This window comes from Labrus mixtus, chromosome 5 (genome assembly GCF_963584025.1).
Source record: "Labrus mixtus chromosome 5, fLabMix1.1, whole genome shotgun sequence".
NCBI classification, from domain to species: domain Eukaryota; kingdom Metazoa; phylum Chordata; class Actinopteri; order Labriformes; family Labridae; genus Labrus; species Labrus mixtus.
This window is the reverse complement of record NC_083616.1, coordinates 22,167,489-22,189,916: the sequence shown is the minus strand read 5'-3', so window position 1 is coordinate 22,189,916 and position 22,428 is coordinate 22,167,489. Positions and strand designations below refer to the sequence as shown.

General features: G+C 41.1%; 1 protein-coding gene across 2 annotated transcripts in view; it reads left to right on the top strand.

Annotated features, from left to right (window-relative positions):
• Positions 1 to 22,199, top strand: part of cltcl1 (clathrin, heavy chain-like 1) — a 29,874-nt gene extending 7,675 nt beyond the window's left edge. Inside the window, exons 2-32 of one of the 2 annotated variants that reach the window (XM_061038580.1) lie at positions 912 to 1,119; positions 4,070 to 4,338; positions 5,761 to 5,922; positions 6,158 to 6,271; positions 6,375 to 6,548; positions 6,712 to 6,909; positions 7,187 to 7,387; positions 7,536 to 7,688; positions 8,196 to 8,318; positions 8,758 to 8,895; positions 9,001 to 9,165; positions 9,306 to 9,486; positions 9,607 to 9,770; positions 9,888 to 10,013; positions 10,111 to 10,253; positions 10,535 to 10,769; positions 10,856 to 10,978; positions 11,073 to 11,218; positions 11,327 to 11,510; positions 11,813 to 12,005; positions 12,100 to 12,257; positions 12,354 to 12,518; positions 13,343 to 13,618; positions 14,362 to 14,511; positions 14,601 to 14,732; positions 14,827 to 14,937; positions 15,358 to 15,528; positions 15,748 to 15,969; positions 16,377 to 16,403; positions 19,688 to 19,763; positions 20,390 to 22,199. In XM_061038580.1, coding sequence (XP_060894563.1) covers positions 912 to 1,119; positions 4,070 to 4,338; positions 5,761 to 5,922; positions 6,158 to 6,271; positions 6,375 to 6,548; positions 6,712 to 6,909; positions 7,187 to 7,387; positions 7,536 to 7,688; positions 8,196 to 8,318; positions 8,758 to 8,895; positions 9,001 to 9,165; positions 9,306 to 9,486; positions 9,607 to 9,770; positions 9,888 to 10,013; positions 10,111 to 10,253; positions 10,535 to 10,769; positions 10,856 to 10,978; positions 11,073 to 11,218; positions 11,327 to 11,510; positions 11,813 to 12,005; positions 12,100 to 12,257; positions 12,354 to 12,518; positions 13,343 to 13,618; positions 14,362 to 14,511; positions 14,601 to 14,732; positions 14,827 to 14,937; positions 15,358 to 15,528; positions 15,748 to 15,969; positions 16,377 to 16,403; positions 19,688 to 19,763; positions 20,390 to 20,616 — 5,115 coding nt within the window. In that variant the 3' untranslated portion in view covers positions 20,617 to 22,199. The remainder of the gene's footprint in view (positions 1 to 911; positions 1,120 to 4,069; positions 4,339 to 5,760; positions 5,923 to 6,157; positions 6,272 to 6,374; positions 6,549 to 6,711; positions 6,910 to 7,186; positions 7,388 to 7,535; positions 7,689 to 8,195; positions 8,319 to 8,757; positions 8,896 to 9,000; positions 9,166 to 9,305; positions 9,487 to 9,606; positions 9,771 to 9,887; positions 10,014 to 10,110; positions 10,254 to 10,534; positions 10,770 to 10,855; positions 10,979 to 11,072; positions 11,219 to 11,326; positions 11,511 to 11,812; positions 12,006 to 12,099; positions 12,258 to 12,353; positions 12,519 to 13,342; positions 13,619 to 14,361; positions 14,512 to 14,600; positions 14,733 to 14,826; positions 14,938 to 15,357; positions 15,529 to 15,747; positions 15,970 to 16,376; positions 16,404 to 19,687; positions 19,764 to 20,389) is intronic. The other variant, XM_061038581.1, reaches the window with a different exon arrangement.
• The last annotated feature ends 229 nt before the right edge of the window (positions 22,200 to 22,428 follow it).

Sequence of the window (22,428 nt, the reverse complement as noted above, 5' to 3'; positions counted from 1 at the left end):
CCTTTATCTGAGTTTGAATTAGTCCACATGTAGGAAACTCTTACACCAGTACATTTCCATGATTTTTTAGATTCAACATGATTTGGTCCAACCGTCTTTCAAACTGTGAGTCAAATATGAGGTGCTTCAACTTCCCAAGGATTGCTCGCTTGCACTGTCGTGAACTATTAGTTTGAAGGTTAAAAAATGAAACATGAGTCATGAACAACTTTCCTGCAGAGTCGCTTTCAAGCAAAACTCTGAATGACAAAAATCTGTAAATGATTTCTAACACACTGTACATTTTGTTCATCTGAAATAAAGTCAAATATCTGCCTACCAGCAGCGCTAACCTTATCAGTTATCTGATTTTATATAAACCATTTTAATCTTTTAAAAATGATGAGTAAAAATTAGAAGATGTTATTCGATAGGTGAGTGTTTGCGTAGGAGCAGATGCTAGGCAACCAGGAGACGGTCCAGGAAGTTACTCCTCTGTTAGCACATAGTCGCCCTGCTAAAGAGGGTAAAAAACGTTTGAATTTTCCCCCATACGAAATGAAAGAACGAGAACTACAAACGCATGAGTGAGCTTTAGAGGTGCTGGTAGGAGGATTTTGTGACTCTTCAATCCTGCTTTTTAGTCTTTTTGCTAAGCTAACCAGCTGCTAACTGTTGCTTAGGGTTTACGAAAAAGACACGGAGGAGTTATCAGTAGTCTTATATATCAAAATAAAAACGATGTAAATACCAAAGTGGTGTAAAGATAAAAGCTATTTTATGCGGTTGTCAACCATTCACAAAGAGACGATAGTTACAAATGTTGCCTAACTCACCAACAATCCTCTTGCATACACACTAGAGCCTGTAGAAACATTATCTCTAACACTGCCTCTAAGGGCTATAATGTGTTTTTTTTTTTTTAATTCCAGTTGCAGAACATGGGGGTGAACCCGGCCAACATTGGCTTCAGCTATCTCACCATGGAGTCGGACAAGTTCATCTGCATCAGAGAGAAAGTGGGCGAGCAGAACCAGGTGGTGATTGTGGACTTGTCGGACCCCACCAACCCGATCAGGAGGCCGATCTCAGCTGACAGCGCCATCATGAACCCCGCTAGCAAGGTCATCGCCCTGAAAGGTAAAGAGTACGAATGCTCAGACGTACATCAACAAATCCAGGCAGCCACGCCAAAACATTATCTGTTAGATGAATAATACTGTGTTACTGTGAGAAAACAGCAGCTCACTGCTGTTATTAATGGCTTCAAACCAGCCGTGAGGTCATTATTGTTGGTTTAATTCCCAGAAAAGAACACCGCACAAACTGTTTATTTGTCTTTAGTTTGAACAGATTTAGCCGTCTTTAAATGTGCTGTGGGAATGCCACGGTCTTGCAATGACTAATGTTTGTGTCAGTGCTATAAATATGCAGAGTGCACTCAGTTCTATTGCCTAGTTGTACTTAATTGGCTGTGCACATTGATTTTATGCTACTGATTCTAGCCCTTAGAGCACAAACACAAGCGCTGTTTAGGATGATTTGCTTATAATGCTTCTCTCTCTCCCTCCTCCCCGCTGAGGATTGTTTGCCCCCGTTTGCCCCCTCCCTGTGGTCTAACTGTTTGTCTTCTCGTTCTCACCTGATTGACACTTTGCTTTTTCTCCCTTTTGCTTTCTGCCTTTTTTCAGACGGTGAGTTGCTTTCTGTCCGTCTACCCGTCTGACGATCTTTTTGTGATGACACAGTAGCCATGTCTGTCTCATAAAAGCGCCCCAACATTCCCATCTCAAGTAGGCGGAGCTATTTTGACCCCTGATCGATCCAAAGACAGACACCTGGCTGACACTACATATCCAAACACTCCCACGCTTCTATCCTGCTGGCACATATCCTGCTTTAATGGGAACTATACGTGTGTTAGCACGACCTGCTGTATGCTGGTAGAGTGTGCGTATGTTTGGTATGCATCATCGGATATTTGACTTTAAAGAGAGAAGGGCCCCCGCTCCGTGTGAGCGTGTGCCAACAGACATATCAACATTCAAGTCTTTCCTTATCACTCACAAGAATGTTCACAGCAGCTTCAGTATTTCCCTTATCATGCATTTTCCCCTGTTTGAATGTATTTCATTTATCCACTTATTTATTCATTTCAAACATTAAAACTCCCCAAAATAACTTGATATGAAAACAAAACAACGAGCAATGACAGCATACGCTCTGTAAAGATTCAGTTTATAACCAATCTCTGTTTGAAGGATGGTGGAGCATGAAGTAAAAAATACTATTCTAATGAAGCTGTGGCCGAAGCCTTTAGAATAACACCAGTGAATATGAAAACACCTTTTGAAGATTTTTTTAAACATGCTGAAAGTTTTGACCCCCCTTTGTTGTGAGTTTTGCATCGGCTCTCTCTATTCCTGTTAGATTGTGTTTATTTTCCCTCTGTTGAAAAAAAACTATTTAATATGAACAAGCACTGACTTCTCACTCGGCTTGCCTACATTTAACCCGTTGGATGGTGTTCTGGGTATAATGGTCAATGCTTTCACGCCATCAGATTAATTGATGCCAACTTATTGATGAAGAAAGAAACACTTTTTGATTTTATTTTGGATTCAGGAGGGACGTGTTGCAAACACAGGTATTGTGTAAAACATGAAGAACATCATATAGATATAAACTCTGAGTTCAAGCTAATATGCGCTCGAACATTTTTGTTCATCACAGTTCATGTCATCATCGCAACATGAAACCTAAACTATCCCACGTTGCACATTTATCTCAAAATATGCTGACCCATCAGAAAGTTTATCTGTAGGAAAATGTTAGGTCATAGGTAGGACTAGACACATTATTTTCTAGCACAGGAATGCTGTTATCCCTCAGGTGTATCCATAGTTAAACTCAGTTAGTCATTAAGACCTTCTTAAAGCTTCTGTGTGCTCTCTGTAGTCAGAGTTCAGCTGCACTCAGGAAGCGTCTGCAGATAACTGTGTACAGAATGAGGCTCTCTCTGTCCTCTGCTGGTATGCAGCTTTTTATTTGCGCAGGTTGTGAGGTATTTGTGTCTGAGATTTTCACTGCTTTCCCACTGCAGTGGAGGTGATTTGTATTTTTTTTTTTTATAGTACTATCACATTTCCAATTTCAACACCGTCACCACTTTTAAAGAAACAGTGTCTCTATTGCTCTGAATAATCCACAGAACATGTTGTCAGCACTTTGCTCCTCTTGGTAAATATTGTAAATAAAAATAGTCATGTTAAGTTTCAGACTAGTACCAAAGTATTTCCATTCAAACCGGGTCTATTCAGTGTAGCTGTTGCTTCTACATGTTTCTTTTAAAATAACTTTTTTTTAAAAGCTGTGAGCTGCAGAGAGAGAATCCCTTTCACCTAGTGTCCAGCGTATTGAAATGGCTGCAGGAATGTCATAGACAGATATTGGTCTCCTATACAAACAAAAGCAGATCTGCACTGTGTGTTTGGCGAGATGGGACAAGATGAAGGTGTGTTTTTTCATGTAAATGTTAATATACAGATAACAAACAAATAACACATTTAAGGAAAGTAATAATAGATGGAGATCTGTTTTACTCTGTACGTCGTCTGTCACTTTGTGCAGCTGTGTGTGCTGTCCTCATTCATCAAGATGTGTGTGTGGCCTGTGAGGGTGCATCAAACCAAACCAGCCTTTATCTCAAACATCCCTCAATTCATTTACATGTCACTGACTCTGTTCAAATGTTTTGTGTTTGTTCTTGTTGCATGTCGTTATTTATACCTACATTATTTGTTATACATTAAAGCAAGAGAAAAAGGTTTTTTTTTAAATAAAAAATGTCCAGAACAAATAGCAAGCTGCTGCTAAATATTGACTTTAATTCTATAGGTGTTATAAAATTGGCATTAAGGCGGTAAATAAAGTAATATTTATTAAACATAGTGTTAAAGAGGTTCAGTGAAATATGCAATTATTCTGATTTGAATGAGATGTTAAATCACCCAGCTCTAATGTAACTTGAAGTATAGCTCAGTTCCCACCTTAATGCTCTCACTGTTCTCTCTCCTCTTCTTCCCCTCAGCGGCCAAGACGCTGCAGATCTTCAACATTGAGATGAAGAGTAAGATGAAGGCTCACACCATGACAGAGGAGATCATGTTCTGGAAGTGGATATCGGTAAACACTGTTGCCTTGGTGACAGACACAGCGGTTTATCACTGGAGCATGGAGGGGGATTCCCAGCCCGCCAAAGTATTCGATCGGCACGCCAGTCTGGCCGGATGTCAGATTATCAACTACAGAACGGACGAACAACAGAAGTGGCTGCTGCTGATAGGGATTTCTGCACAGGTATGAAGACACACGAGTGTGTTCACCTGTGGAGGAAGAAATATGTTTGAAAGTCAGCTTTGTGGGGCAAAGAGTCGCCACTAAGTCTATTTTGTTTCTTGATTATGGCTCTCTGTTCAGTCTCAGCCCTCAGATGTAAAACACAATCTGCAGAGTGTGGAATACAGAAATGAGAGCCTCGCTTTTAGTTCTTCACTTCTAAATTTCAGCTCCAACATTGACTGTCTGTCAATTTTGCCAACCACACAACACATGTATATCTAACTAACAGGGTACCCCGTGCACAGCCTATACGTTCTCAGATGCGCACGGTAGCAGGAACATAACATAAAAAATAAATCAATAGTGACACACTGAGAATAACTTTACTGTCTTTGATTGTGAGCTAACAATGCGCTTCACCTGTAGCTTCCTCAGGTTCACCCAGCACATGTAAATCAATGTTTATTCTGTGAGAGCATTTTTATTTAAGTAATACAAATAAAAACATATCGGTTAGGACTAACTATTCAACTTGGAGCTTTAAAAGCCAAGAGCAAATTGCTACATAGTTGATGATGATTGTATAAATTGATTGATGTAAGAGATGGAAGCGGTAGATGTGCAGCTTTTGTTTTCTTTGTGAGGAACACTTTTTAAAAAATGGGCTAAAAACCCAGTTTATGTTACAACAAGTCTGTGTACATCACAGACACATAACTACGTCTACAGAAAGGTTTAAGCTTCAGTTTAGCCTCCATTTCTTACATTCATTTTCCTAAAGGAATTGTCCAAGATTGAATTTATTTGTTCAAACATAAGCTGGGATCATTGATACCAGTCTTCTGTTTCTAGATAGATAGATAGATAGATAGATACTTTATTGACCCCGAGGGAAATTCAAGATGGCAGATAAGTAACTGGACGCATTTTTCTTACTGTAGCATAAAAATTAAAAAAATTGTTCGGGAAATCGTTCGCTTATCTCTGAGTTTAACAAAATATAACTACAAACTCCTCATGTTTGCTAGATGACATGTTAAACATTATGCTAATAAAAAAGGGTTTGACATGTTAATGTGAATAAGTTTGAAAGCAATCATCAGAGAGTCAGGGTTAAAATAGCTTCTTGTCAAACTCTTGTCACAAAGTAAATCATTTTTTTCCTGAAATAGTTTTTTTTTAACCACAAAAATACAAATGTATGCTCATTCAAAACATGACCTGATTATATAACAAACGTGCATATCCACAAACGTAACACTGTTTTATCCTGCTCTGTACCGGCTATGTTTAAACCAAATTAATATTTTTGATCATGCCTGTTTGTAGCCCAGAACACCGAGCCATCTTTGATCGCCAAGCCTTTGATGAATACTTTCATAGACTATAAAACACACCAGTAATTTCTTTTGATTGTGTTTTCATCTCTTTGTCCTGCAGCAAAATCGGGTGGTTGGGGCGATGCAGCTGTACTCTGTTGACAGGAAAGTGTCCCAGCCCATCGAGGGCCACGCTGCCGCCTTCGGGGACTTCAAAGTGGAGGGAAATGCCAAAGCCTCCACTCTCTTCTGCTTTGCTGTTCGCTCACAGGCGGGAGGAAAGGTGAGGGATCGTAATAAAAGGGATTTGGCTCATGATGCTATCACAGTGTAATTAGTCTCATCTATGGACGCAGAGCTCTGAGTTACTCAAAAAGAAGAAAGCAGCTTTACGCTTCATGCTGTTGGTCACCAAAAATGTTGACGTCAAGAAAGTCAGGGCTCATCAAAGAGCTTGAGTGAATTCATGTCTCACATTTGTTTGCTTTGCTCACGGTCACGTGTCCTTCCTCTCCCAGTTGCACATCATTGAAGTTGGCCAGCCAGCTGCAGGAAACCAGCCATTCACAAAGAAAGCAGTGGATGTGTTCTTCCCCCCTGAGGCGCAGACAGACTTTCCTGTAGCTATGCAGGTAAGAAAGGAACCCTGCTACTCATTTATGAATTTTGGCTAAACAACAAGTGACTATTGAGAGTTAATATTCCTTTATATTCCTTTTCTGACTTTGTCCTCAGATTGGTAATAAGCACGGTGTAATCTACCTGATCACAAAGTACGGTTACATTCACCTGTATGACCTGGAGTCTGGAGTGTGTATCTACATGAACAGAATCAGTGCAGAGACCATCTTTGTGACAGCACCTCATGAAGCCACATCAGGAATCATCGGCGTCAACAAGAAGGGACAGGTAAGAGACTAGTTGTAAATGATTTAATTTCAAACATTTTTTACTACGTCAATAGCAGGTTTGCTTGAGAACAGGTTTACTTGTGTTTACAGAGGCACAAAACAATTTTCAAAAGATGTGTTCATGGCTGCTTTACCTCACTTAATCTTTTCTTTCTTTCCAGGTCCTGTCAGTGTGTGTTGAAGAAGAAAATATTGTCAATTATGCCACCAACGTCCTGCAGAACCCTGATCTAGCCTTGAGGATGGCCGTGCGGTCAAACCTGGCCGGGGCTGAGGAGATTTTTGCCAGAAAGTTCAACACGCTGTTTTCCCAGGGAAGTTATTCAGAAGCTGCGAAGGTTGCTGCATCAGCACCAAAGGTACGCCTTACTTCCTACAGCATGGTGCTGTTTGCACATCCTCATATGCGCCAGGTTTATCGACATGGAGTCAGAAATAATTCTGGTAAAGAGACATTTGTGGAGTTTTCTTCTGCTGATGGTTTAAGAAATGTGCTAGTTTAAAAAAAAAAAAAAAAAAAAGACCAAAAGATGTTAGATAAAAAAATGGATCTACTTCTTCTCTTCTCCCGCTCTCCTGCTCTCTTGTTGTTGTCCTTTACACCCCTACATGCTTCTCCATCTTTCCTCCCCTCAGGGTATTCTGAGGACGGCAGACACCATCCGTAAGTTTCAGAGTGTCCCGGCTCAGCCAGGTCAGGCCTCTCCTCTGTTGCAGTACTTTGGTATTCTACTGGACCAGGGCCAGCTCAACAAGTTTGAGTCTCTGGAGCTGTGCAGGCCGGTCCTGCAGCAGGGACGAAAGCAGCTTCTGGAGAAATGGCTGAAGGAGGACAAGGTAGGACCAGAAGACTTTGAAGAAGTTTGCTTTGATAAGTCAATGCCAGTCTGCAGACATGAAGTGGAACCTCAAAAGGATATTTTTAAGCTGATGAAGCTTTTTCAGCTCATAAACTGTTTGCTGTGATTGTTTGTTTTTGGTGTAGTTGGAGTGCTCAGAGGAGCTGGGAGACCTTGTGAAGTCCTCAGATCCGACCCTCGCCCTTAGCGTGTACCTCAGAGCAAACGTCCCCAACAAGGTGATCCAGTGCTTCGCTGAGACCGGACAGTTCCAGAAGATAGTGCTGTATGCTAAAAAGGTAATCAACTCATCTTTTCCATTCCCTTGTTTCCCTTATTGGGGCGGCAGTAGCCCAGTCTGTAGGGACTTGGGTTGGAAACCGGAGGTGGAAGTTGGTCTGGTAGCTAAATGATATCTTAATCTTTACTTTAACAAACTTCCAACCAATCCCTGCAGACCTTACTAGCCAATCAAATGGTTGTATTATTCTTTGGACAAAAAAAAACAACTTTTATTTGCTATATTGCTATTATTTATTATAATTTCTAGAATTAGAGATTTATAGTTAGTGTCGGTGAATCAATACAATATTGCCGCACAGAATATCATTATATTGTGCTGTTTTCCCGAGCCCTAGAAAATGCCACCCTCTACTATTTATAGAGAGCATAGAATGCATATCATTGAAGGCAGGAAGAACCAAAAACTGGGACTGTTTGTTCTTGAATCTTACCCATGTTGTTGCAGTTTTTGATGTATTTCTATGAATTCATTTTAACTGAATTGAGTACTGTACTTTTGGTAGGTGGGCTACACCCCAGACTGGGTGTTTTTGCTGAGAAATGTGATGCGGGTCAACCCAGACCAGGGACTCCAGTTTGCTCAGATGCTGGTGCAGGACGAGGAGCCGCTGGCCAACATCAACCAGGTAACACACGCTCCAACACCACCACTTTCCACCCTAGAGACTCACAGTTTTTTTTTTTCCCGCACACGCACTCCTTGTAAAAAAAAACATCAGACATGCACACAAACACACAAAGTGCCCAGTGTAGAAGCTTCCATCAATGTTATTCCAGATGTGGCAACAATGCCAGGAATCCCCTGAGTCAGTGACCCCCCTCCTCCTTTTAGAGCCACATCATCACTCTCATTTGCAGTTGTAGACTTCACACATGTCATTGAAAATGAAAAGCAGGAACATCTGGCTACAGAGCCTCTGCTTCTCTCATGGTGTGTGACTCTAATCCTACCTCGCATGCTAACTCAAGATGTTGTGTAAAGATGGTAGGAATTATCAAATCACAAAACATTTCTTTGTTTTTTTCTTTTCAATTCTCTTTTTCGGTTATCTTTCCTCTTGGTAGATAGTAGATGTTTTCATGGAAGGCAGCCTGATCCAGCAGTGCACATCCTTCCTGTTAGATGCTCTAAAGAACAATCGTCCAGCTGAAGGGCACCTACAGACACGTCTGCTCGAGATGAACCTCATACACGCCCCCCAGGTGAACATTTACACTTATCTCACTTTCCTGTTGCCAAAAATCTTCCTCATATTTATTAATATTTCGCACTGTTTGTGTGTGTTTTTATGTGTGTGAACTTTTAAGGTAGCAGATGCAATCCTGGGGAACCAGATGTTCACACACTATGACCGTCCCCACGTTGCTCAGCTGTGTGAGAAAGCAGGGCTGCTGCAGAGAGCTCTTGAACACTACACAGATCTGTATGACATCAAACGGGCCGTAGTGCACACACATCTGCTCAACCCTGAGGTACGTCTGTGTCTGATCGGTGACGCTTGTAAATGTTCCCCTCATGGGACCAAGCACCTTTTAACCCTTTGTTTCTTTAACGTCACTCCCCCTCTGTCTCACCCTCCCTGCATCGCTTCTATTTCTGATCCTTCTTTCAGTGGTTGGTGAACTTCTTCGGTTCTTTATCAGTAGAGGACTCGTTGGAGTGTTTGAGGGCCATGTTGTCGGCTAACATCAGGCAGAACCTGCAGCTGTGTGTCCAGGTAGCGTCTAAGTATCACGAGCAGCTGGGGACTCAGTCATTAGTGGAGCTTTTTGAGTCCTTCAAGAGTTATGAGGGTAGGTGTCACACAACAAAGAAATGTGTGAAATGAGAATTCAACTATTTTGTGAAGCCTGTAAGTCATCATACACTGAACTTATCGTTTTCTTGTTTCTCCCCTGCCTTCTCTATCTCAGGTTTGTTTTACTTCCTCGGGTCGATTGTGAACTTCAGTCAGGAGCCTGACGTCCACTTTAAGTACATCCAGGCGGCCTGTAAAACGGGTCAAATCAAAGAGGTGGAGAGAATCTGCAGAGAGAGCAACTGTTATGACCCGGAGAGGGTCAAAAACTTCCTCAAGGTAAATTAAAAAGTGTTTATTCAGAAAGCGATTCAATGTAATACTTAAATAATACTATATATATTTTATATTTCATATAATACAATCACAATTGAACCTTGTTTTTTGACTTTGTAGGAGGCTAAGCTTACAGACCAGCTTCCTCTCATCATTGTTTGTGATCGCTTTGACTTTGTCCACGACCTGGTGCTCTACCTCTACCGCAACAATCTACAGAAATACATTGAAATCTACGTACAAAAAGTAAGATAAAAACTACTGCACATACCTTGTACCTCACTAATCTATGACTTTTTTTAGAATCTCTGTTGACATTTTTCCATCTTGTCCTTGTTTCTAGGTGAATCCCAGTCGTTTACCTGTGGTGATAGGAGGTCTGTTGGATGTAGACTGCTCTGAGGACGTCATTAAGAACCTCATCATGGTGGTCAGAGGGCAGTTTTCCACTGACGAGCTGGTGGAAGAGGTAGAGAAGAGGAACAGGTAAAACAGAAAGCTAATTGTTTTTTTCCCATCCTCCTTAGCTTCTCTTGAATGTGTCACTAGATGCAACATCTGATTCACACTCCGGTGTCAAACTGATGTTTGATTGGAGCTGCAGAATACCATGGCACACTGCCATCTAGTGTTGTGGCTGTGCATTGCACTACTGATAAACTAAACCTGCTCTATAGAATTCATGAGAGTGGAGAGCTTCTTTTAAATGTGATTAACTGAACCTGATATTTAATGGCAGTGTGTGTTTTTTTAATTTTATTTTTCAGGTTAAAACTTCTTTTGCCGTGGCTCGAGTCCCGAATCCATGAAGGCTGCGAGGAGCCCGCTACCCACAATGCACTGGCCAAGATCTACATCGACAGCAACAACACACCTGAGCGCTTCCTGAAGGAGAACCCGTTCTATGACAGCGCTGTGGTGGGAAAATACTGTGAGAAGAGAGACCCTCACCTGGCCTGTGTGGCTTATGAGAGAGGACAGTGTGACCTGGAGCTCATCAAAGTTTGTACACCACTTTGTATAGAATTGAAATCAGCATTGACGTCGTATATGTACATCTTAAATAGCTTTGTATCTTCTCTTTTCAGGTTTGCAATGATAACTCGTTATTTAAGAGTGAGGCTAGATATCTGGTACGGCGGAAAGATCCAGAGCTTTGGGCGAATGTGTTGGAAGAAAACAACCCCTTCAGAAGACAACTTATTGACCAGGTTTGGCGTAATCCAAATCATCATCCACAGTGTTGAGGATTATTTGTTTAAAGTATGATCATTCCTTTCTTTGTCTTATTCGCGCTCATCTCAGGTGGTGCAGACGGCTCTGTCAGAGACTCAGGATCCAGAAGAGGTGTCGGTCTCGGTGAAGGCCTTCATGACGGCGGACCTGCCCAATGAGCTGATCGAACTGCTGGAGAAGATCGTTCTTGATAACTCCGTCTTCAGTGAACACAGGTCAAATAAATAAGCATGCAAATGGTCTGCCCATCATTGCAATTAACCCACAAGTCTTTTTCTATCATCCTTTTCTATAATGCCTCTGCTCTTTTTTTTTTCTTCCAGAAACCTGCAGAATCTGCTGATTTTGACGGCCATCAAGGCAGACCGCACTCGTGTGATGGAGTACATCAACAGACTGGATAACTACGACGCTCCAGACATCGCAAATATCGCCATCAGCAATGAGCTCTTTGAAGAAGCTTTCGCCATTTTCAAAAAGTTTGATGTCAACACCTCAGCCATACAGGTCAAATATATGTATAGCTACTCAAGCTGCACAAATAACATTATATTAGGAATGAATTTCCAGTTTTTTTTGAAAGTGTACTGGTTAAAGATCAGTTCTGGTCACAGTCATTATTTATTTGACATTCGCTACTGTGACAGCAAGCTGCATTCTTGCCGTTTCTGTAAGCACCCTCTAATAGACCTCACTTCTTATAAACCCAAAGTTCATTAATTTTCAGTATTGATGCTGGAAGAAAACTGTAAATTTAGTATCTGTATGTCAGTTGATATAATGTAAACCTCCTTTCTTCATTTCCCCAGGTATTGATTGAGCACATAGGGAACTTGGATCGTGCCTATGAGTTTGCAGAGCGCTGTAATGAACCTGCGGTGTGGAGCCAGTTAGCCAGAGCTCAGCTGCAGAGAGACCTGGTGAAGGAGGCCATCGACTCGTATATTAAAGCTGTTGACCCTTCAGCATACATGGAGGTGGTCAACGCAGCCAGCAAGAACAGTAAGCCTTCTCACTTTTCCTGTATCACTTGAATTTTTCCGTTCTTGTGTGATTGACTGAGTAGATATTGAGGATGTTTTTTTCCATTTTGCAGATAACTGGGAAGACTTGGTGAAATTTCTGCAGATGGCTCGGAAGAAAGCGAGAGAGTCGTACGTGGAGACTGAGCTGATCTTTGCTTTAGCTAAAACAAACCGTTTGGCTGAGCTGGAAGAGTTTGTCAGTGGGCCCAACAATGCTCACATACAGCAGGTAACGTGCAGCAGGATATTGTTGCTGTTGCAGAATTTGCATACTTACCAGTACCTGTATTTATCACTTTGCATACTCCTCTCTGTGTTCCTCCAGGTGGGGGATAGATGTTATGAGGAAGGAATGTATGAAGCAGCCAAGCTCTTGTACAACAACGTGTCCAACTTTGCTCGTCTTGCATCAACACTCGTCCACCTGGGAGAGTACCAGGCAGCTGTGGACAGCGCCAGGAAAGCAAACAGCACACGGACATGGAAGGAGGTAAACTGGCACACAAACAAGTTCAGCCTCTGTTTGACCTGAAAACAGATCAAAGGGAGTCCTTTTTCGGGTTTTTATCATATTGATCAGACTGTCGAGAAGGCTCAATCTAAACACTACATGTTCTTTGAAAATGTAATGTATAAAACTGAATTGATTGCCTCTGCAAAGCTGAGCATCTGAACATAAAACAAACAAAAAAAAACGGAGCAATTATTCAGTTATTCTGCAACAATATGTAATTGTAAGATACCAGTTTATTAAGTTGTAAAATACCAATAATGTCAACTCTGTTCCTGTATTTTAGCATGCCTATAAACCCCTCTTTTTCAGCCCTGGAAATAGAGGGGTTTATAGGCAGAACACAGAACAGGCGGTTTCTGTGTCTGTAGCTTTAAATGTAAATGAGCTGTGTCTGACCACGCCCCCTCTCTGGAAGGGCTTGGTTGGCTTGGCCTTTCTTGCACCACGCCTTATTGTTTACAGTGAGTGTCTTGATTGGGGCGTTTGTAGACGGACTAGGGAAACATATTAGTGTTAGAGAAAAATTGTTAAGTACGTTTTGCAAAATATGTGACCTTTAGATCCAACTTTAAAGGGTAAACTTGCATTCACTTCATCTTGAAGAGATGCACATCTAAAAGGTGCTCGGCAACATTTTCTTTGAGCCACAAGAGTAGGTAGGACAGAGGCTAACATAAGTCTGGTGCCATCCCTTCACTCTTTTGATCCCATTGTTAAAAATGTATAAAGAAAGCATCTTTAGACGAGATTCCCTTTTATAGTTTATTTCCCTCATGGTAACCATTTTCTCTCAAAATCAGGTGTGCTTTGCATGTGTGGATGGAGAGGAGTTTCGGCTGGCACAGATCTGTGGTCTTCACATAGTGATCCACGCTGACGAGCTGGAGGACCTGATCAGCTACTATCAGGACCGCGGGTACTTTGAGGAGCTCATCGCTCTGCTGGAGGCCGCCCTGGGACTGGAGCGCGCTCACATGGGGATGTTCACCGAGCTCGCCATCCTCTATTCGAAGTTCAAACCCCAGAAGATGAAGGAGCACCTGGAGCTCTTCTGGTCCAGAGTCAACATCCCAAAGGTAGAACATCTATCTCTTTCCTTTTGTTTCAAAGTAGTCTGGTCTGTTGTAATAAATCAATGTATCACACAAGAAGGCTGCTTGTGCACTGTGAACTCCTTTGATTAATTACTCTGCAAAGACTTTCGCTTCTCGTCAGCACCCTAGAAAGAAAGTATTACTTTGCATCGAGGATCCCTTGAGTCTTTGTTCTTCTTTTTGTAGCTGACCCTGTGCTGATACATTTCTGTTTGGTTATGTGATGATTAGACATGTTATTACTTCAAATCCAGTAAATAGCTGTTGTGGAAAGCACGGTTTGCTTTTTCTTTTGTTTGTTTTTAATAATTTGAGTTCCCAAAGTCATTAAATCTTACAGACAGGATTTTCCAATAATTGTTGCCTTTAAATGTACATCTCTATAAAGTACTTACTTTCACAATTCCTCTAGCTGACATGGCTTTACTACCTGTTATGTATTCTCAGCAGGCTGTTTTTGAAACCACCTATTACACTAGTATAGTACTGATTTGCATATGAAGTATGCAAACAATGAGAGATCTGCAGTATGCCAAAAATACCTGGATGTCGTACTGATTTCGGAAAATTCACGGTATACATCAGACCAGCCTGCTTCCTGTGCTGTTTCCCACAATGCAAAGCACCATGTCAGAGATCGACAGCAGCAACATCCAGTCACGGAAGAGAGAAAAATGTTAAATAGCTAAACTTTGTCATTGTTCTCTGTTTGCTGTGTTTTGCAGGTCCTCCGTGCAGCAGAGCAGTCTCATTTATGGGCTGAGCTGGTGTTCCTTTATGATAAATACGAGGAGTACGACAATGCCGTCCTCACAATGATGTCTCATGCAACAGATGCGTGGAAAGAAGGGCTGTTCAAAGACATCATTGCTAAGGCAAGGAGAAACATCACTGACTGGACTGTTTATTCCTTTTACATCTTGACTTTGTGTGTTTATTAATATGCTTTATTTTTCCTCCTCAGGTCGCTAACGTGGAGCTCTACTATAAATCTCTTTCCTTCTACCTGGAATTCAATCCTCTCCTCATGAACGACCTGCTGACCATTCTGTCTCCACGTCTGGACCACAGCCGAGCTGTCAACTTTTTCAGCAAGGTTAACCTCTTTGTCTCTGATAACCAAAGCTCTTAATCTTCATCCAACGTACTGTAGCTCACATGACACGATTTGGGTTTGATTTCCTTTTCAGGTGAACCAGCTGAAGTTGGTCAAGCCTTACCTGAGGTCTGTCCAGAGTCACAACAACAAGTCTGTCAATGAGGCTCTCAACAACCTGCTGACAGAGGAGGAAGACTACCAGGTCTATGAGGCATTATGTTGTTGATATTTATAACAGAAAGTTGCCAAAACTATACCAACACTTAAACCTTCCCAGGAACTTATTGTCTTTGATGTTACACAATATTTAAGTCGTGTTTGATTTGAGAACTATATGACAAAGATTTGTGTGTACAGATAGTTGGAATTTTATTTCAGCAAGTTACATTTTTATATCAAATTATATCTTTTGACAATAACTAGTTAGTTTCTGCATTTGAATGCCATCTTTCTGTTAGCCAATTATAACAGAATGGAAATGTACAGAGCTTCTGTAGCCACTAGGAGGCACTGCTGAGGACCAGTTAGAGGACCCCACCTGGGTCAAGCAGTGTTTGCCCCTCTTTTTAGACTGTAATCCAAAGTTGTTGTTTTTTTTTATTTCTTTATGTTATCCACACAGGGCTTGAGAGCTTCCATTGATGCCTATGATAACTTCGACACCATTGGCCTGGCGCAGAGGTTAGAGAAACATGAACTGATCGAGTTCAGACGTATCGCTGCTTACCTGTACAAAGGTAACAACCGCTGGAGACAGAGTGTGGAGCTCTGCAAGAAGGACAAACTCTACAAAGTAAGAAAAAAAATCCTTGAGGGACCATATTTGAAATAGATAGGAGCTCTTACTTATACCTCTACTCCTATAGAGGGCACTGTTTGTGTATTCTTTAGATAGATATACAGCATGTTGAGATACTTCTAGAACTGTTCCCAGAAACTATTGTTTAGACAGCTTCTCAGACTTTCATATTTCTTTCAATATTTGGATTAAAATACAATGCATTTTTCCCAGGATGCCATGCTGTATGCTGCAGAGTCTAAGGATGCAGAGCTTGCAGAGACTCTGCTCCAGTGGTTCCTTGAGGAGGGCAGGAAGGAGTGCTTCGCGGCCTGCCTCTTTGCCTCCTATGACCTGCTGCACCCTGATGTGGTGCTGGAGCTGGCCTGGAGGCACAACATTATGGACTTTGCAATGCCATACTTCATCCAGGTCATGAGAGAGTACCTCACAAAGGTTAGTAATCACATGAAGCGGAATATACAGATCAATTGCTTCATTATGATTTTTTTTTTTAGATTTCTGCTTCAGGACAGAATAATGTTTACATTTGTTTATTTCAGTGGGATGATTTAAAGTTCTGCAATTTTAACAGCGTACTTAAACTGATAATTTTGATGAGATTATTCTCCTGTAGACGTTTGTTCTTACAGGACAGAGGGGGAAAGTAGTCTGTGATATCTCTGCAGGTATTGTAAAACAGGCCACAAAGACATGTTTAGAAAAGAATGTGGAGAAGTAGACTTTCTGTAGTGATGTTCGTAAAGTGTGAACACCCTCTGGTCATCTCTGTTGTCCTTAAATATTGCCCTCTGTGAGGCATGTGAGGTCACTCAGGGTCATGTCTTTGAATTCTTTTCCAGGTTGATGGGTTTGCAGCGAAGGTGACGGTCTCTGGCCCTCTTTCTTATTCATCTTCTGTGTTCTGTCTGTTTTTGTTGTAACTTATCTCTTAGGTTTCTGATGTAGGAACCTAGCATGGACTGTAGACTGAGTACAGCCTAACTAGCTCTGGTCCTGGAGAGCTGCTGAGTGTGTGTGTGTGTGTGTGTGCAGGCTTTTGTTCCTCTTCAGCATCAGTACAAAATGATTTAACTACATTTTGAATTAAGTCCCTCAAAGCTATTTCTAAATTATCCTCCTAGGGAAGTCATGTCTCTGTGCTCTTAGTGTTTTATCATAACAAGGCTTAAAGCGGGGAAGCAAGACAAATTCTGTGTTTGAATATGAAATGGCAAAGGTCCTTAAACATGGCTGTCTAATTGGTTTTTAGCACAAACACGAAAGAGCAAAACAAGGAAAACACTTTTTTTCCTCTAAAGTAGCTCTTCTTCAGATTTTGCTCTGACAGGTTATATGTATGTCAGTCTTAAGGGTTTAAGAATATGGTGTCTTCCTGTTAGCAATGGAAATATGTCCCCTAGTTAAGAATATTATAATGCATTTTCTATAGGCTGCATTTAATGAGCAGTGGTTGAACAGCCTCTCGCTGGATCCACATCCATGTGGTCTCAAAATGTGTGGCAGTCCCACACTTAAATAAAGAGTTACTTAATTTAAGCTGGAGCCAAAGCCTGTGCACAATCTTGTTCTTCAGGACCAGGATCAGTTTTTCTGGCCTAACAGATACCTCTCACCTTCTAACATCTCTCTTTTGGGGCTGCATCTAGTGTTCAGTGGTGTGATTTAAAATCTCAAAACAATTTCAGTCAAACATGTTATTGTTTCATACAATACATGAATCAAAGCAATCTATTCCCTTGGCTAATGCTCTGTAAAGTCCAGAAATGACGGCATGGGAGATCGAGCCACTCCAGACTTGTTAGATGCATCCCCAGGCTTCTAATTCCAGGTTAACATGTTGTAGATGAAATGTACAGGATAGCTGTTGGATGAGTACAGACACTAAAACGTTCTAGGTTTTAGGGTGTCCCTGTTCTCTGCCTCTGAGGACATTCTCCTTGTTTTATTAAGCCAATCAGACAGTTTATCTCCAGCTCTTTTTACACATGCACAGAATTCAGGAACATTTTTTGGGGGGTGGGCTACATTAGCAGCATTAGCCCTAATCAGACTGCTGTTTTGTGTGATGTGATCCCTCCTCTGTGCCGGCTTTAGAGGTAGTAACACAGGCGTCACAGGGGCGAGAAGGGAGAACCACACTGTGTGTGTGTGTGTGGGTGTGGGTGTGGGTGTGGGTGTGGGTGTGGTGTGTGGGTGTGTGTGTGCTTTCACGCGCTCCCCCAACACCAGATCGCAATGGGAATTTACAGACTGGGACACCAATATGACAGCGTTGTTGAATCAATATGAATGTCTTAAGGTGTAATGACAGAGGAGCTTCGTTTGGGGCGCTGTTGCGGAATTGCACAATGAAAAGGAATATTAATATCAAGGCAGAAACTGTCAACATAGTGTTGGACTCTACGGCATTGATACTTTGTCCGCCATCTTGCTTATATCGTAAACATTTCACAGTGCTTTTGAGTCATGTTCTAGCTCCTGAGTCCACCCCTCACCATCCAACAGGAAAATCACCCGCTGTAAGGGACGTGTGTAAAAGGGCAACTCAGGAAGTACCTAGGGGAAGGCTGTCTGAAATTTCAGGAGTGCATGTGTGAAAAGGGCTTTCAACAAGTGTTCTTCAATAAATCACTGGTCAAACTAGTAGCAGCCTGTCAGTGAAGCTACTCAGGAAGAGAGACACTAACTCCTGTTTACTTTCAAGCATTAAAAGTAGCAGCAACAAGATTTTGGACTTGGATCGATACTCACTAAAATCACATCCATTTCAAAAAGATACACTCATTCAGTTGTTATGAATGATCTGTCATTATTTTATTTTAGAGGACATAAAGTTCTTTAAATGGACTTTCATCTTCTTCTTACTTTGGTGTAAACATTTTTCATAATGTCTTGATAAAATGAATCAAAAGAAATTCAGTATATTTTTTTTCTTCAGTTCAAATGAACTAAACCATTTTACACGTATCTCCACTTGTCTGCAGTATTAAAAACAATGGCTGATTTTTTGTTTTGCACTTAGCTACTGAATGAATGACTGCCTGAGCACCTTACTGTGCATAAACTGTATGGCTGGTGAGGATGAGTATAGCCTGTGAGCTTTTAACACCCAGCCTGATTGAAGTCCAGCAGAATGAAACACACTCGATGAACACTTGCAGCCATGAACACGATGCATGTGGACGCTGTGATGGTCATTTATTAATACTAATAGACGTTTTACTGTGAATGGCTGGAGATGTAGCATTAGCATACAGGCATGTAGCGCTTCTCCTTTACTAAAAACAACAAATAATATTACTGTAACCTTGATTCACACTATTGTTCTACTTTTAAAGGGTCAGTTTGGACAAACCATAGAAAAAAAAAAATCCTCCGTGGTAACTAGCCATAATGAAGGTTTGGTGTTAGCTGAGTTTTTTCTTAAAGGTAAACTCCTACACACTGTCTTACTTGCAAACAAACATGTATTGGCAACACTGAAGGTGTAGCACCAATGGACACATTGCTCTCTTACGCACCGGTCTTTTCTGTACTAAGCTGAGTTTTTCTCCCGTGGATTGAAAGTTAATTTCTAAACCTTCAATAAATACATGTGGTGTGTTTTCATTCTCTGGAGTAATAGAAGCAGTCTCAGCTGTCACCATCTGCATTGTTAGATACCACAGAGGTCAAGGGGTTATTATTTTTGTTAATTTATTTTGGGTGATTTGTAAGAATTGACTCTTTTAGTTGTTGATTTAACATTTGTTCTGGAAGCTGTTTTAGAAAGTCGCACTAAACCTGCATGGTCTCTTCTCGGAGGTAACCTTAGCTGCACTGTGACGTACTATCTAACTTTCAGAAGAGGGTATGTTCAAAACAACTGTGTTAACTAGTTCATATGAAATGAAACCTTAATTGTCTTGTTACATTTGAAGCATTAGAGTGTGTAGTCTGTTGTAGTGCATTCAATAAAATAAAATGTACATCACTATGATTACTACATTGTAGGTGTCCTTTGAAAAATCTTTCATTCGGGATATTATTTTTGAAAGTGGCCTTTAGCTATAAATGGAATAACGAGGTTTCAGCAGGTTACCTACAATGTATGAAATCAGACTTTCCACTTGAATTGTGTCTGATTGCCTCTTTTCTTTGTTGCCCTCAGGTGGACAAACTGGAGGAATCAGAGAGCCAAAGGAAAACTGAAGAGGAGGTGACGGAGCCTCAGCCGATGGTGTTTGGTAGGTTTGGAGGCAGAACGTGCCGACTGTGGCTCCTTAATAGGAGAAAATTGCCTCCTGCTGTGAAACCAGCAAAATGAAAATAGCATATCATTTATGTTATAATTCACACAACTACTGCATCTTTGTTTTTTTTACATTAGTATAAATAAAAATGAAGCAGCCCTCCTGTCTAGTTATAGTAAAATGAATGGATAGACATGTTTGTGTTGTAAATGAATGAAAATGTTATTAATCCTTTAATCATTTTCCTTACAGTTATAGTTTTGGCAAAAAATAATCACAAATTCTCCTCTTGTGTCAAAAAAACCAAACATGTTCTTTGTAATCCAAAGCTCCTAAAGCAAAGAACAACAAAATTAAAAAAAAATCATACAGTTCATATAAATAACTTAAATTGTGTTATTCAGTTGTATAATTAAAGTGTGTTATTAATACAAACATTTGTGTTTATGAACTAATTCATAAATGTATGATAAAAACCAAATCATAAATTTTACTGAAAATATTTTCATTTCATGATTAGTTTAACTGAGGTGTGGTTATTAGAACAGATTATTTTCTTGAAAAAAAAAACGTAGAGACTTTTTGTGTAACATTTTGTGCATGTGTTTTTGTGTTATCAGGCCAGCAGCTGATGTTGACGGCCTCTGCAGCTCCAGTGGCTCCACAGCCAGCGTACCCGGGTTACGGATACCCAGCAGCAGGAGCTGCAGGTTACCCCGCTCAGCCTGCCGCTGCCCCTGTAGGTTACCCTGCTCAGCCTGCCGCTGCCCCTGTAGGTTACCCCGCTCAGCCTGTTGCTGCCGCAGGCTTCCCTGCTCAGCCCGCTGCATACGGCTTTAACATGTAGAGACCTGAACCCAGCCTTCCCCACCCCTCTTCCCTGTTTCTCCCACACACAGTCACACACTTAAACCTGATCCACACTGAACTCTGCTGCTGTCTCAGTTCGCCAGCTGATGGTTACTGAGATCTTGTTCCCCACAAGACTCCACCCAAGATCCCTGAAACTGCAATAGAAACTCTCCATCTCTGTTTTTCCCCCCTCCAAAATACACACTTCAGGACAGAATCCATGCTGTTGGACCCTCCCTCCTCTCCTCTCTTTTCCTCTTGGACGTTATAACTGCATCACTACACAGCATGAAGTCGCCTCTCAGCTTCTAGAGGAATTAGCAAAATGAAGATAACAATAGTGACACCAAACCACCTTGTCCTGTTCTACCTGTTCTATGTAGACTATATTAACTTAGAGCAGCCTTTTTTTTTCTTTACATTTTTTTCATAAAGATTCAGCACTGATTAGGAAGAGACTTTGATACTGAGGAGTTGAGGGGCATGTGTGCATCTCCCCCTCACTTCTGAAGCACTGCTACAGCCTGACACACTTTGATGAGGGGGTTAAAAAAACAAAAAAAACAGGCTCATTAGTTCATATTACTTTACATCTGTCTCACTCTGATTAGAGGAACAGGTACAGTGCAATAGTTCTGTTTGTCCTCTCACTACAGGTACAAAGTGTTTGCTGTATACGGACTAAGAACACTTGTTTTATGAGGTTACGATACTGTCTGTGTACTATGTGTGTGTGAGTGTGTCTGTGTGTGGGTGTAGCCTCTGAAGCCGCCTTTTGAGGGAATTTGTCGCCGAACAAAAAGACACTCAACGAATTGTCCACTCCATTGCAGTTGCAAAACTCTGACTCTGATACAGGACTTCCGGATGTTTGTGACACAATCACAAAAGAAAGAAAGAAAGAAAGGAGGTGAAATGTAAAAAAAAAAAAAAAAGAAAAGAAAAAAAGAAGAAGCTATATGCTGTAGTCTGTGCATGTGCTGCCAAACTATAAACCTGCAACCAGGAGCACAATTTTCATGTTACACTCAAGTATATCAAGTATTACTAATGTTGTGTCAAAAATGAAGTGATGTTCGATGAAACTTTGTCATCCGACTAACAGAAAAACTCCAGCAGACTAGAGGAGATAAAAAAGCAGGGGAACATTAGCTCATATCCTGGTGGTTGAAGAGGATAAAATCATTATTGTACTGAAAACTGTATAATTTAAAATATATTGAAATACCTAACTAATCGAAGAAGTCAAATATTATGAAATACCGTATGTATTATCTATAGTGTGTTGTTGTAGTCTAAAAAGAAGCATAATGATTTTTGTAAGAAAAATGACAAAATGCAAAAACAGCAGGGTGAATAAATGGCCGAGTCTTGAAGCAAGGCTGCTGAAAGTGCTCATGATTCAGTCGATTGTTTACTTCTTGTGCTGTCCTACAGTCTCTGTGTGATACTCTGAACTATGTCCAAGCTTTGGAAGAGGAGAGCAACAACAACAACAACAACCTGAGCTGCACACGAAGCGATCCCTTTATCTGCACAAGTCGCGCAAACAGAAAGAGGAATAAAGTTTACACACACTGTTGTGCATCATTTTCACAAGTTATTCACATCAGGAGAGAGGTTTGCACTCATCTCCAGATCTGCTTTTGTTTTCCCAGCTGTGGACATGTTTTATGAGTGGGTGTAGGCTATCTGTTGCACCCTTATTACCATCCTAGACTGGTAACCAAGCGATTCAAGACCTGATTGATGGTTTCAGTCTGCAGCTTCTTTGTTTGGAGAGGGTGTGGCTGGGGCTGTTGGCTAT